The sequence below is a fragment of the Polypterus senegalus genome, chromosome 2 (assembly GCF_016835505.1).
Source record: "Polypterus senegalus isolate Bchr_013 chromosome 2, ASM1683550v1, whole genome shotgun sequence".
Classification (NCBI taxonomy): domain Eukaryota; kingdom Metazoa; phylum Chordata; class Cladistia; order Polypteriformes; family Polypteridae; genus Polypterus; species Polypterus senegalus.
Window position 1 is genome coordinate 27,695,726 of NC_053155.1, and position 13,870 is coordinate 27,709,595.

The following is a 13,870-nucleotide window of genomic DNA, read 5'->3' on the forward strand; positions in this document are numbered from 1 at the left end:
TAGATTTAGCAGTTGCACTGAGTTTCATTCTCCTAACGCCACCTGAAAGGGCATCTCTTCTCTGACCTATCTCTCTTCTTTTTTTTTTTTTTCGATGTTGCTCACCGGTGTCTCAGACAGGCTGTTATTTATGCTAAAAATTCCCATGTAATTCTGGATCTCGTGATATTACAGACGTGTGATTGGCTAACTACCCTGGTGATGGATGGCTCTGCCTAAAAGATCCTCCTACGTATCTGTGTAACCTTTTGTTGCCTCCAGTTCATGTAGTAGAAAATGGAAAAGAGGAGACAAGGGAGACATGAAAAGGTTTGGGGTTCCACCTTGTATACTTGAAATCTAAGCTCAGCAAAAAATAAACAAAATAGTAACAAAGACAGAGAGGAGTCCAATATAGGACTGTCAGGGAAAGGGATCTGCTGGGCTTTTATAAGGAGGAGCGAGGAAGAGGTGTGTCTTTAAAGGTTGCAGGAAGTGATGTCAGAACAGGAAGTGGACTCTGTGGAGGAGCCGGGCGAGGGGTTTCCCTTCTGGAGATCTGTAGGAGAAGAGCATTAGTGCATTCACAGATTCTTGCAGGGCATGCTGGGAGTTGGAGTTTGATGCAGCCCTTTTGGATTCCATGAGGGCAGCTGCAGAGATGGTAGAGCCTGATATGTGGGGGTTTCTCGTCACCTGGGAGTGATTCCAGACCTCCCTGGAGCACTCCCAGGTGTGGCATACAAGAAGCCACCTGCCTTCATTCGAGGCAAGAGTTGGGAGGAAAAGGATGAAGCTCGCTAGGGAGGAGTAGAGGTGGAAAGAGGGATGAAAGAATGAAAGGCGGCGCTGTGTACTGTGCTGCTTGTGGGCATGGTTTGGGAAGTATTCCTATTGAAAATGACATGTGTTGTCCTTGAATTTGCGCCTGGTGCCTACTTGTGTCCATTTTGGGCATCTGGAGCGCCCTCTTGTGGTTCACTCTTATTTTAGAGCTGTCAGCATAGGATTGAGCTCTCCACAATTCTGAATTAGATTAAGTGGGATTGAGAATGTATTATTAGAATGATGATGATCATCTTCACTAACAATATTAACATTGGATTAAATCATATGGAGAACATATTATTAGAATAATAATGGTGATTATCATTAATTTTATTAAGGCTTGAGTATGTAGCATTAAGAATATACCTTTAGAATGATGATGATGACTAATATTACTATTATGTGATTAAATGGGATTCTCAGCTTGTAACTCTTTAATGAGTTCTAGTAGAAGTTAATTAGGACTTAGCAGATCATAACCCAAATACTACTTCACCATTACCATAGATTTACATTTGAGATCAACATGGAACATGGACGTGTGCAAAGGTGGGCACTACAGTCTACTGGTGTCTCATCAAAGGTTTGGTTCCTGCCTTGTTTCAGTGCTGCCTTCATGGGATCCAGCTCCCCAGAAATTCTGAATTAGAAGAAGTGGGATTGAGAATATATTATTAGATTGATGATGACTACTACTAATATTATTGGTTTAAATCGGGCTGAGAATATATTGCTGGAATTATGACGAAGATGATGATGATAAGGGTAATTATGCTTTAATTGGCATCCACTCTTAACCCAGGGGACCATTAGAGGCCGCACAATAGATGAGCAGGTCCACTCAGCTGCAGATATCCAGCATGAGAGCAACGTGACAAGAGATCTAAGCTAAGCTAAGCATCCCAAGATGCTTTGCAAAGCAGCCCATTTTCAAGAGTCGTTTTAAATGAATGACGAGATGTTGTGTGATAGACAGGCAGACCATCCATGCTTGATTTTGCCTTTGAGCCTAGTGTGCCTTTGTCAGGAGAGTGGAAACATTTCTTCAAAATAACCGGAAAATCAACCCAAGGTCTGTGTAGATTTTTCCCCACACATTCTATTTGTATTAGACATCCCATAAATTGTGTTACTTTAATGGTGATTCTGTATTGTACCAGTAATAACAGTCATTGGTGTGTGTGTGTGTGTGTGTGAGAGAGAGAGACAGTCTGAGGACAGAGAAGAAGAGAGTGGCCCGGCTGGACCACAGTAGATCTTATGGTTCATTGTGTGTGGGCAGACTGGCAAACGGAGTGAGAATGTGCGACCAGCCCACCTGCTTGTCCTCCCTGTGTCTTTGTGGCTTCTCCTGCAGGTCCTCTCATTTTCGTCCCACATCCCTAAACATGTGCTTTGGTTCATTGGTGAATCTGTATTAGGACTCTGATGGTCTGGCATGGCACCCCACCCTGTCTAGGGTTATCTTACTGTGGTCACAATGAGGAGAAGCTTAATGCAGGACTGTACTTGGAAAGCAGGTTAGAAAATGGATGGATGGAGGAATGAGAAAAAATAAATCAGCAGCTCTAAAACATCAAGCCATGTTAGGGGAGACGGAGAAATTTAAGAAGAGAAAAAGACCGCAGAACGCAGCAATTCAGGCTCTTCTGACTGATGGGGTTCATGGGGCGCACTGGCTGGGACATCACTGTTACTGCATCTGTGAGGGACGATAAAGGAAATGGTTATTTGCTGACCACCTGACGCTATTTCTTTTTTGTTATTCCCTTAGCACTTCAAGTGACGATTACACTGAACAAAGTGGAACTGAGCGTTGGGGAGTCGAAATTCTTCACATGCACAGGTAAGGAAATTAGAGACTAAAAAGAAGAAGAAGAAATTATTGGGCTATTGAGATGTACACTTAAAGAAGAAAAACATCTATCTATCTATCTATCTATCTATCTATCTATCTATCTATCTATCTATCTATTATTATATAGTGCCTTTCATATCTATCTATCTATCTATCTATCTATCTATCTATCTATCTATCTATCTATCTATCTATCTATCTATTATATAGTACCTTTTTATCTATCTATCTATCTATCTATCTATCTATCTATCTATCTATCTATCTATCTATCTATCTATCTATTATATAGTGCCTTTCATTTCTATCTATCTATCTATCTATCTATCTATCTATCTATCTATCTATCTATTATATAGTACCTTTTTATCTATCTATCTATCTATCTATCTATCTATCTATCTATCTATCTATCTATCTATCTATCTATCTATCTATCTATCATATAGTGCCTTTCATATCTATCTATCTATCTATCTATCTATCTATCTATCTATTGTATAGTGTCTTTTACATCAGCACATGAATTAATTTTAATAATAATATGTTTTATGATATGCTATACTAGCTTTAATACCTAATTATTATATAGTGTCTCTCATATGAATTTTTTATTTTCATTAATATTGTATAGTATATTCACATGTGAGTTTGTGTTATTTATATATACATATATATACATATATACTGTATACTGTATGTATGTGTGTGTGTTTATATATATATATATATATATATATATATATATATATATATATATACAATGTATCTATATAGCCTTTTCACAGTTATCTGTAATTTAGGACTCCTTAGTATGTACCTACTGTATGCGTTGTCTTTTCATAATTATTGTCCATTGTTAAGTATGTAACATGAAATACAGAGAAGTTCTAAAGAGTTGGTGCCACCATGACGGTGAACTTTTTGACAAACAAAAGGAAATTTTCATAAAATGAAATGCAACAAAGTTTCAGGCCCAAGCCATCCATTTGTCTGGCTCAGGATGTTGGTAGGTCCCCTTTACCAGGAGGACAGACCGAGGGGTGAGTCCAGTGAACCCAGTGTGGCGCTGAAGGGCAGCGCCGCCTAATGCTGAGTGACGTCATCAGCCCGCTTCACGCACGTCAATTATTATTCCACTTTGATACCCTGTAGCGTCACCGACTGGACCCTCCTGGAGGTGGGAGGCTTTGGGTCATTTGGTGGACGCAGAGCCTTCAGAGTAACTGGACAAAGCTGACAAGACGTTCATTTAATCCCTTTGTTGTTGTTCTCTTTTGCAAGCCAAAAGCAGTGAGTGGTCGTCGGCCTTCATCTTATTCTCTTCATCCCTGTGCTGCTGTTATGTGTCCAGCTCTCATTAATAATTTATTTAGTACCCTGGACACCTTAGTACTTGTGCTTTATTCCAGTTGTTATTCTAATGGCCTTATTTTGTCACCATTTTGTGTATTTTCTTTTTTGCTTGGGATGCTGTGGAATTTAGTTGCCATCTTCATGCCCATTTGTGTTTTCTCAGGCTCCGGCTCATGGAGCTGTACAAAGGAAAAAAAAAATGTGTAAATATATTTTAGTAAAAAAAAAAACATTTATGGCTAAGGTCATGCTGAGCTTCATTTTGAAATCAATGTTCCATTACAGTATTATTGATATAAAAATATTCCATGCAATCCTTCCTCGTGTTTCGATCAGAATAAATTGCCTGATTTTAAAGTCATTGGGACGTGACTTTCATTAGTCTAATCGGAAAATGAATTATGCAGCACAACTTAATGCACCTGCAGGCAGATTTCTTTGATGTCTGCAGGCTGTGATAGTTGGGCGTCCGTCTCCTCCAGCAATATTTCCCCTCTCCATGTGGCACTTGAGACAATACAGATACAGTATAGAACAAGACATATATATTGTTATGGACCCGGGCTTCGGCGAGCCCCCAACACCATCACACAGAGTGTGCCGGGTTCAAATAATGGTGTGTTTATTACACACAATACCTCACAAAACTTAACACAAGCACAAGTGCAAATAATCTCTTTCTCTCTTTCTCTCTCTACAATTCCTCTTGCCACCGTGCTGCCCTCCTCCAGTCAAGTGTTACTCCACGTCCTCCCAGCTCCGACTCTCCTGAATAAAGGAGTGCGGTCCCTTTTATTAACGACCCGGGAGTACTTCCTGTGCCCGATGGAAATACTTCCAGGGCATACGGTAGTCCCATAAATTGCGGCGCCTATGATCCCCAGCTGGGCTGTGTTGCCGGACTACATCTCCCAGCATTCCCTACTGGTTCCCAAATGGGCATGAATACACGTCCTGGGGAAATAACGTATCCCATGTGGCATCTAATGGGCTGTCCATCCATCTTTTCTGGCCATCTCTTCTTGGTCTGGCTCCTTCCTCTCTCCTAGCTGGGATGACTATTTGCCTGCCCCGTCTGGGTAAGGAACCATGCCCTCCTCTAGTCGAGATGCCCATCCATCCCATGTGGTGCTGACAATATAAATACTGTATGTATATCTCTCCCTTGTGTGGTGATCACATTTTTGTTACTTGCGGCATTACTGGGATTTTAAAATAATAAGAACATAACACTTTATATTAAACTACTTAACAGATATTGATGTTATCCCACTTACAAACAAGATAGACAGTAAATATGTTTAATATTTACAATTTACCTCTGCTAAATCATATTTATTAAGGAAAGTGCTCTTCAATTCTTGTGATAAAGTGTGATTTTTGTGTAGAAATCAATAATAATCAAGACATAATTGGAATGTATATATATATATATATATATATATATATATATATATATATATATATATTATGTGTTTGTGTATGTATTAACCTTGAACAAATATAAATAAGACAAGGTTTCCAGAGCTTTTGTTGAGAACTGAACAAATTGAAAGAACAAAGTTCACATACAATGTTATATTGAAATGGTGTGAGTGCAGCTGAACACAACTTCATACCATCTACACACAACATGAATGACTGAGTGTTACTGTGTGTGCATTTCTTTTATATTTTTATATATATATATATATATATATATATATATATATATATATATATATCATTCATGCCATTCGTAGTCTGAATCACAATCTGACTCTATGGGTGGTTACCTACCAAGTAACACTTGTGGTTGGTCTGCAAGTCAGCGAACATCCGCCACGGTGCCCTCTTCAGTTGCGAGAAGCAGATCATAGAATGTTGCATAGTTTACTGTCAAATAATGCAAAGAGTATGCGACACGTGTTTTGCCCTAATTCTGGGCTCATCAGGCATACACAATCTCTGCACCCACTCTCGGGGATCGAACCTCGGACATCAGCATTAGAAGCGAAGCCTCTTAACATTGCGCCACGGCGTGTGGTTTGTTTATTTGACAGCATGTAGATTAGGGTAATTACTTTCATGACATTCGTAGTCTGAATCACTTGTTTGACAGTAAAACTATGCTCTCTATATATATATATATATAGTGGCCACCAGGGGCTGCTCCAGCTCCCCAACACACAAGTAGAATGAACAAGACAGCTTTTATTGTGGGAAACTCTTCTTAGGCAAGCATCTCACACCACAGCCCCAAGTACAATTAAGCACAAGCACTATACGGCTACTTCTTCTTCTTCTTCTTCTCCTTCTTCTTCTTCTCCTCCTCCTCCTCTTCTTCTCTCTCTCTGTCCTGGTCATTGCCTCCTCTACTCCTCCATACAAATTTCATCCTACTTCCTCCAGACTTTGGCTCCCTGAGTTGAGGTAATGGGCTTCTTTCATGTAACACCTGGGGGGTACTTCTGGTGTCCCGTAAGCATAGTCCAGAAGCACTTCCGGGTGACGTGGGAGCCTGACAATGTAGGGCTCCCCAGCCCCTGCAGCACCGTCAAAACCCAACAGACTCCAATTCCCAGTGTGCTTTATGAAAATCTGTGGCACTGTAGCAGCCCAGGGGGGCTGCCACCTAACAATCTGAGGGAGATAATGCTCTGTGCTCGCTCTCTCCCCTGGTCCTTCCATTATGAGCCCATCCCGGAAGTCCACCACTATACACATGCACACACACACACACACACATATATAATCCGTTTGTCTGTCTGTATGTCTGTCCGCTTTTCGTGAGAGAACTACTTAACGTATTTAGATCGGGTTTTTTTTCTAGAATTTGCTTGAATATTCCAGTTGATTTTGTGACTTCTCTCATCTCGCTCAGTATCATAGTTCACTTGCTGTACTGATTTATAAGTACCAAGAGAGAGGCTCTGGGCCGAGGCATAAAATTAATCAATCGGTGCTCAAATTATTTGACATGCTGTCTCGGACATACACTTCGAAAAATACTGTTTTGGAACACGATTCAGTTCGTTATCCTATAGACTTTTTAAATTCCATTAATCCTCCTGAAATGCTGCCCCACAGCTTAGCACTGAAATTAGCCGTTGGTTGTCAGGAGCAGGCGCTGATGCAGCACATTGCTGCACCTACCACATGACAACCCACCTCAGGATCCCTGATTTTGACCCGAGTGCAGCCACAGCACCAGACCAGTTCAGATGGAGTGGAACAGTGGGAGGTTTTTTTTATGGTGGTTGGAGTGCCAATTCTGCCACCAACACAAAGGTCTTTCCCTGCAGGTTGGTAGGCTTACATGCAGGGCTGTATGCAGATTGACATCATACACAGAACAGAGCAATTACAGGTAAAGGGGTTTTTCTCAGGGACCCAATGACATTTACGGAATTTGAACCGGCAAGGTGGTTTGGCGCCCTGCCTGGGATTGGTTCCTGCCTTGCGCCCTGTGTTGGCTGGGATTGGCTCCAGCAGACCCCCATTACCCTGTGTTCGGATTCAATGGGTTGGAAAATGGATAGATGGAACCGGCAACCTTCCAATTACCAGCACAGATCCCTAGCCTCAGAGCCACCTGAATGTAGGAGCACCAATTATCCTTTTAAGAAACCTGAGCCCATCCAGACTTTGCAATGGTACCCGTCTTGAGATCTGTCATATTTAGATCAACATCATAGAGATGATAATCATCACAGGATGTGGCCTTAGCATGAAGGTTTTAATCCCTCACATTCCTCTAATTGCGATGGACACACCCTTTCAATTCAAGAGATTACAGTTCCCGGTGAAGCTTGGCTTTGCAATGTCACTTAACAAGGCCCAGGGACAGACACTCAAGTTAGCAGGGCTTGATTTCAGCTCACCAGGCTTCTCACATATTCAGCTTTACGTTGCTTCCTCCCGGGTCAAGAAAACGATATGTCCTTGCCCCTGTCAATAGGCCCTCAGATAGGACAAATAACATTTTTTTTAATTATTTTATTGATTTTTAAAGTTTGTCTTGTTTCACTACTACGTGGTTGGAGCCTCGGGGGACAGCTAGTGTGTGTATGTATATATATAGGTCTGACACTTAAAAAGTTTATGACAAGTCATAACGGGCTTATTACTATCTACATCCAGACAGTGTACAGTTGTTATCAAGAAATCTAGTAGGATATGAGGTTATATATCACAAGTCAAGGAAGGATGTGCTCAGGTTTTATAAGAGCTCCCCCTGGAGGGCACTGTGTGCAGTTTGGGTCCCCTTATTATATGAGGACATGCTGTAGCAGCATTAGAGTAAAGAACAACTCGGCGGATTCAGCACCAAGGACAGCGATCAATGACACCGTAGGCCTCATTTAGGGCTGTGGACAGCAGTCAATAAGGAACAAGTGAAGAACTTGTACAAATGTAAATTAAGAGGTGACAAGACTGAAATGGTTATATTTACAAAGAGAGCGAATACAATGGATCTAGACTGTTACTTTAAAACGAACACAGATGAAAACTCGCCAAGCTTGTGCAAATGTTACAGATGGTTTTCTTTACACAAAGAACCATATAGACATGGAGTGAATGACCAGTTAGTGGGGTAGACAGCAGGATGTTAGGAGTCCATTGTGACTCGATGGGTAGGATTATCGGTCTTTGTTGGGCTCAATGGCCTGTTTGCTGTTGAATGCTGAATAAACAGAAGGCGTCCCAAACCAGGAGGACAGAGAATCAAACACCAGTAATGCAATACGCAAAACAAAAATCAAAGGCTAAATAAACCTGACTGCCTAATGTTGCTTTCCCTAAATAACATGAATTTCACAAAACATCTATCTGTTATATAGTGCCTTTCAAACACTCTATCTATCTATCTATCTATCTATCTATCTATCTATCTATCTATCTATCTATCTATCTATCTATCTATCTATCTATCTGTTATATAGTGCCTTTCAAACACTCTATCTATCTATCTATCTATCTATCTATCTATCTATCTATCTATCTATCTATCTATCTATCTATCTATCTATCTTATAGTGTCTTTTACATCAGCACATGAATCCATCCATCCATTATCCAACCTGCTATATCCTAACTACAGGGTCACGGGGGTCTGTTGGAGCCAACCCCAGCCAACACAGGGCACAAGTCAGGTACAAATCCCGGGCAGGGCACCAGTCTACCGCAGGGCACACACACACCAGGGACAATTTATAGGATCGATGCACCTAACCTGCATGTCTTTGGACTGTGGGAGGAAACCCACGCAGACATGGGGAGAACATGCAAACTCCACACAGGGAGGACCCGGGAGGCGAACCCACACGGGTCTCCTATCTGTGAGACAGCAGCGCTACCAGTGGGCCACCATGCTGTCCCGCACATGAATTGATTTTAATAATAATATGTTATTCCATTAACATATGAATTTCACTTTTGCTATTTTATTTTCTAAAACTGTGGACATCATCTATACTACAGTGTCCTCTTTAATAGCTGAAGGAATAATGTCACACGTACTGCCGGCATCGATCGCATGACCAGCTATGAGTGAAGGAGATGGCAAGACAAAAAAAAAACAACAACACAGCAATAGCACAAGATGTCACCAAGTAAAATATAACAACTAGAATAAATACATGAAACAGATTTCAAGGCTGAAATACCAAAGGCTAAATCATCGTGAATGCCTAAAATGACTTTCTCGATTTGAGTTTCAACAGATGGGTTGTGATTTTATTTTCTAAAATCGCAGACTCTCAGGTGCGACCTTGACCCTCGAGCAACTTCAAGGCACAGTGGATAAGAAGCTGGAGAGAATGGGAGACATTATTTATCAGTACGGGGCAGAACGCTTCAGAATACAAGAACCAAAAGGTGCTAAGCAGGCCCCAATCCCAACAGTTTCCAGGAGGCAACAGGAAATCAAGCGTCTCATTCAAGAAAGGAGAAGATTTAAAAATCTTTGGAAGAAGGCCATTGGAGTGGAAAAGGAGGGCATAAGTACTCTCCAAACTGACATTAAAATCCGTCTGGCGTCCCTCCATAGAGCACAGAATCTACAGAAATGAAGAAGGAAGAAAGAACAAACAAGAATTCAGTTCTACAAATATCCCTTCAAATTCCTAAAGACTCTATTCACCAAGGAAAAAAGTGGAGTTCTAAAAACAACAAAGAACGACCTGGAGGAGCACTTGAGAACAACACACTTTGATCCAAGGCACTATGAACACCTGGCCATCCCCTCAGATATTCCACCAATCAACCCCACAGTACATCAATTTGAGATTGACCCTCCAACATGGAAAGAGGTTCAGAAGATATTCCATCGGGCGAGAACAGAGTGGAGTCCCGTTCAAAGTGTACAAGAATGCACCCGATGTTTGTAGGTTTCTTTGGAGCTCATGAGAACATTATGGCAGAAGAGAACCATCCCCAAAGTGTGGTGTAGGGCAGGTGGAGTCTTGATCCCAAAGGAAAAGGAACATCAGCCAGTTCCATCCAATCTCCCTGCTTAATGTGGAGGATAAAGTCTTCTTCAGTGTCATTGCACGGAGGATGGCCGAGTATCTAAGCAGAAATGAATACTTTGAACACATCTGTTCAGAAGGCGGGGATATCGGGCTTCTCTGGGTGTCTAGAACATGCTAGCATGATCTAGCACCAGATCCAAATGGCAAAGCTGGAGAAAAGGGACTTCCATGTAATCTTTTTGGACCTCACTAATGCCTTTGGCTCTGTGCCCCACAAGCTCCTTTGGTCTGCGTTCAGCTTCTTCAACATCCCAGACACCATCACAACTTTGGTTAAAGCCTACTTTCAGGACTTGCAGTTCTGTTTTTCAGCTCCGGAATTTACAACTTCATGGCAGTGCTTGGAGGTAGGCATCATGGATGGATGCACAGTCTCTCCCTTGGAGTTTACCATGGCAATGGAGATCATCATTCAAGCCTCAAAATGGGCCTTGGGGGGCGGGGCAACGAGTCAGTCCCCTCAGAGCCTACATAGATGACATTACCGCCCTAACTACCACCGTCCCATGTGTCAGGAGATTGCTCAGAAAACTGGAGGAGAATATCAGTTGGGTCAGGATGAAGATAAAGCCATCTAAGTTGCACAGCATCTCAGTGGTGAAGGGAGTGCTTGATGACCAGAGGTTCTTCATCGGAGATGAGCTAATCCCCACAGCATCGGAACAGCCTGTAAAGAACCTCGGAAGGTGCTACGATGCAAGCCTGAAAGACAGAGAACAGGTGAAACAGCTGTGCAAGGACATTAATGCTGGTCTACGGTCCATTGACAGCACCCAGCTACTGTACCTGGGAAAATAAAGATCTGGTGCTTCCAGTTTGGTCTCCTACCCCGGGCATTGTGGCCCCTTTCAGTTTATGAGGTCCCCATCTCAATAGTAGAGAAGCTGGAAAGAGGAGTCACAGCCTATATTAAAAAGTGGCTCAGAGTTCCGCGGTGCATCACCAGCATAGGCCTCTACGGAGACGGTGTCCTTAAGCTGCCCCTCACCAGCCTCACAGAGGAGTAAAAGTGCACTAAAAAATGACTGCAGATGACATTGAATGATTCTCAGGATAAGGTGTTGAGTATCAACGCATCAACCTTGGCTACTGGGCAAAAATGGGGACCAGCAACAGTGGTGAAGGAGGCAATATCAGCTCTCAGATATGTTGACATCGTGGGGAATGTTCAGCATGGAAGAGGAGGCCTTGGCCTTACAACTAGCTGACCAGCATGGAAAAAAGCCACTGCTCAAGCACGGAGGAGGATGGTGGTGGAGGAAGTACGTCATCAGGAGGCGGCTGCAAGGTGGGCCAAGGCAGTCTCCCTTGGCAAACAGGGGCATTGGACACGGTGGGAAAGTTTCGAAAGGAGGAAGCTTAGCTGGAACGATGTGTGGGTCATGGAGGCGAGGAGGCTGAGCTTTACCATCAGAATCACTTATGACATCCTGCCAACACTAACCAATCTCCATCAGTGGAATGGTGAAGATCCAGGGTGTGCCCTTTGCTCCCTCCAGCATATACTCACTGGGTGTAAGACCAGTCTCACCCAAGGGCAATACACTTGGTACCACAACCAGGTCCTAAAGAGCCTTACGTCCACGATGGAGGAAAAACGATCTCTCACCAATGCCCTTTCACCACCAATATCTAACCACCCATGGACGACTGCCTTTGTCCAAGAAGGTGCAACAGTTACCAGGAGCAACTCCACACCATTGGAGAGAGGCCAGCTGTGCTTAGCACGTGACTGGAAACTGCTGGTAGATATTGGCCAACAGTTGGTGTTTCCTCCAGAGATTGCCACTACTACCTTGAGACCTGACACGGTGCTCTGGTCCCCTTGTTCCATTATCGAGCTCACCGTACCATGGGAGGATTCCATGGATGAGGCATACAAGTGGAAATATCTACGCTATGCTGAGTTAGCTGCTGAAGCACAACATCGCGGCTGGACCATGGAAGTTCGGCCAGTGGAAGTTGGATGCAGAGAGTTTGTTGCAACATCTACCATCAAACTGCTGAGAGACCTGGGAATTAGGGGCCAGAGCCGGCACGCAGCCATCAAAGTCTGTGGCTTTGGATGAAGATGAATGCCCCCAAGTAACAAGCTTAGGCTGCCATACATAGGTTCATGAGATGTCAGTCATTTGGCACCAAAACGACTCTCATGACTAATTGGGCATGGGACGCAAGCTTAGGACAGATCACTTTATAGCTGGCCGCCTCTGGTGAGGGTGTATAGTGTGAAAGGCCGAAACACCCAGAGGAGCCAGAGGAACACTACTGATGATGCATCCCAATATTCTACAAACATCTCTAAGTCTACCATTTATCGACAAGCGTAACTGAACCTATTGTACGTGCTTGCACAAGGATAATAACATCTTACACTCCAGTTCAGGGTGCTTTATGGGTAGGATGGATAGTTGGAGCCCATCTCTGCAACATCAGATGTCAGGCAGGAGACCACACTGCCCATTTCTGGGTCAATGTGGAATAACAAGTTGACCTGATAGGCACATTTTTGGGATGTGGTAGAAAAATCACGAAGTGTGGAATTCAAACCCAGGACACCAGATCTGTGATTATTGGCATTGTCGGTGTTTATACTTAAAATTATGGCTGACTGATCTGTCAGCTCATTCATTAGTGAAAGGTGTTTAACTCTGCAGAAGAGTTTTAAAGGATATATAAAATGAAATGCAGAAGCACAGGATGGGTTTCTTTAGTTTAGTGGGCCCTTCATGCCATTCCAGCTTATCTCTTGGGACATGTAGTGGAGTAGGTCAGCCATTAAATGGCGTTCTCAGAAATAATAATTGAGCTGGAACGGATTTACTAAAGAGCAAAGTGAGAGACTGGAGCAAACGAGCCGGTAAGGATATTAGAGTGAATATCCTGCTGTCGTTTTAGTCACGACTGGATGAGAAAGTAGGGCGAAGTAGAGATGACGTAACTTAGCAGGCCACATGGCCTGAATTGATCTTATCTTTTATGGTCTTATGAGGAGGGGAGATGTTTGTACTCAAGTCCAGGGTTACAATTCACATTCAAGGATGATGCTGTAGATGAGGCCTTCCCATGGATGAAAACCCAGTAGCCTCCCTAGCTGCGCTGAAGGGACTTTTCTTTTGCTGTATATGGCTGTCGATGCACGTGGCTTGTCCTGGGCAAGACGGGGCCATGATTGGTACTCTTATGTCCTGGCAATGGAGATACCCCCCTCACTCTCAGAGGTTTTTTTCACATATAGGGGAAATATCCACACTGCTCAGTTGGGTAGGGTGCACACCTTTCCTCGTGTGGTGCCGAGGTGGTCTCCATGATTGCTAAATCTCAACACATCCAT

At 42.9% G+C, this 13,870-nt stretch overlaps 1 protein-coding gene across 3 annotated transcripts in view; it reads left to right on the forward strand.

Moving 5' to 3' along the window:
- LOC120522832 (neural cell adhesion molecule 2-like) overlaps positions 1-13,870 on the forward strand; it is a 1,092,848-nt gene that overhangs the window by 510,828 nt on the left and 568,150 nt on the right. For all 3 annotated transcript variants that reach the window (XM_039743520.1, XM_039743521.1, XM_039743522.1), the window contains exon 2: positions 2,582-2,653. In XM_039743520.1, the coding sequence (XP_039599454.1) occupies positions 2,582-2,653 (72 nt within the window). The remainder of the gene's footprint in view (positions 1-2,581; positions 2,654-13,870) is intronic.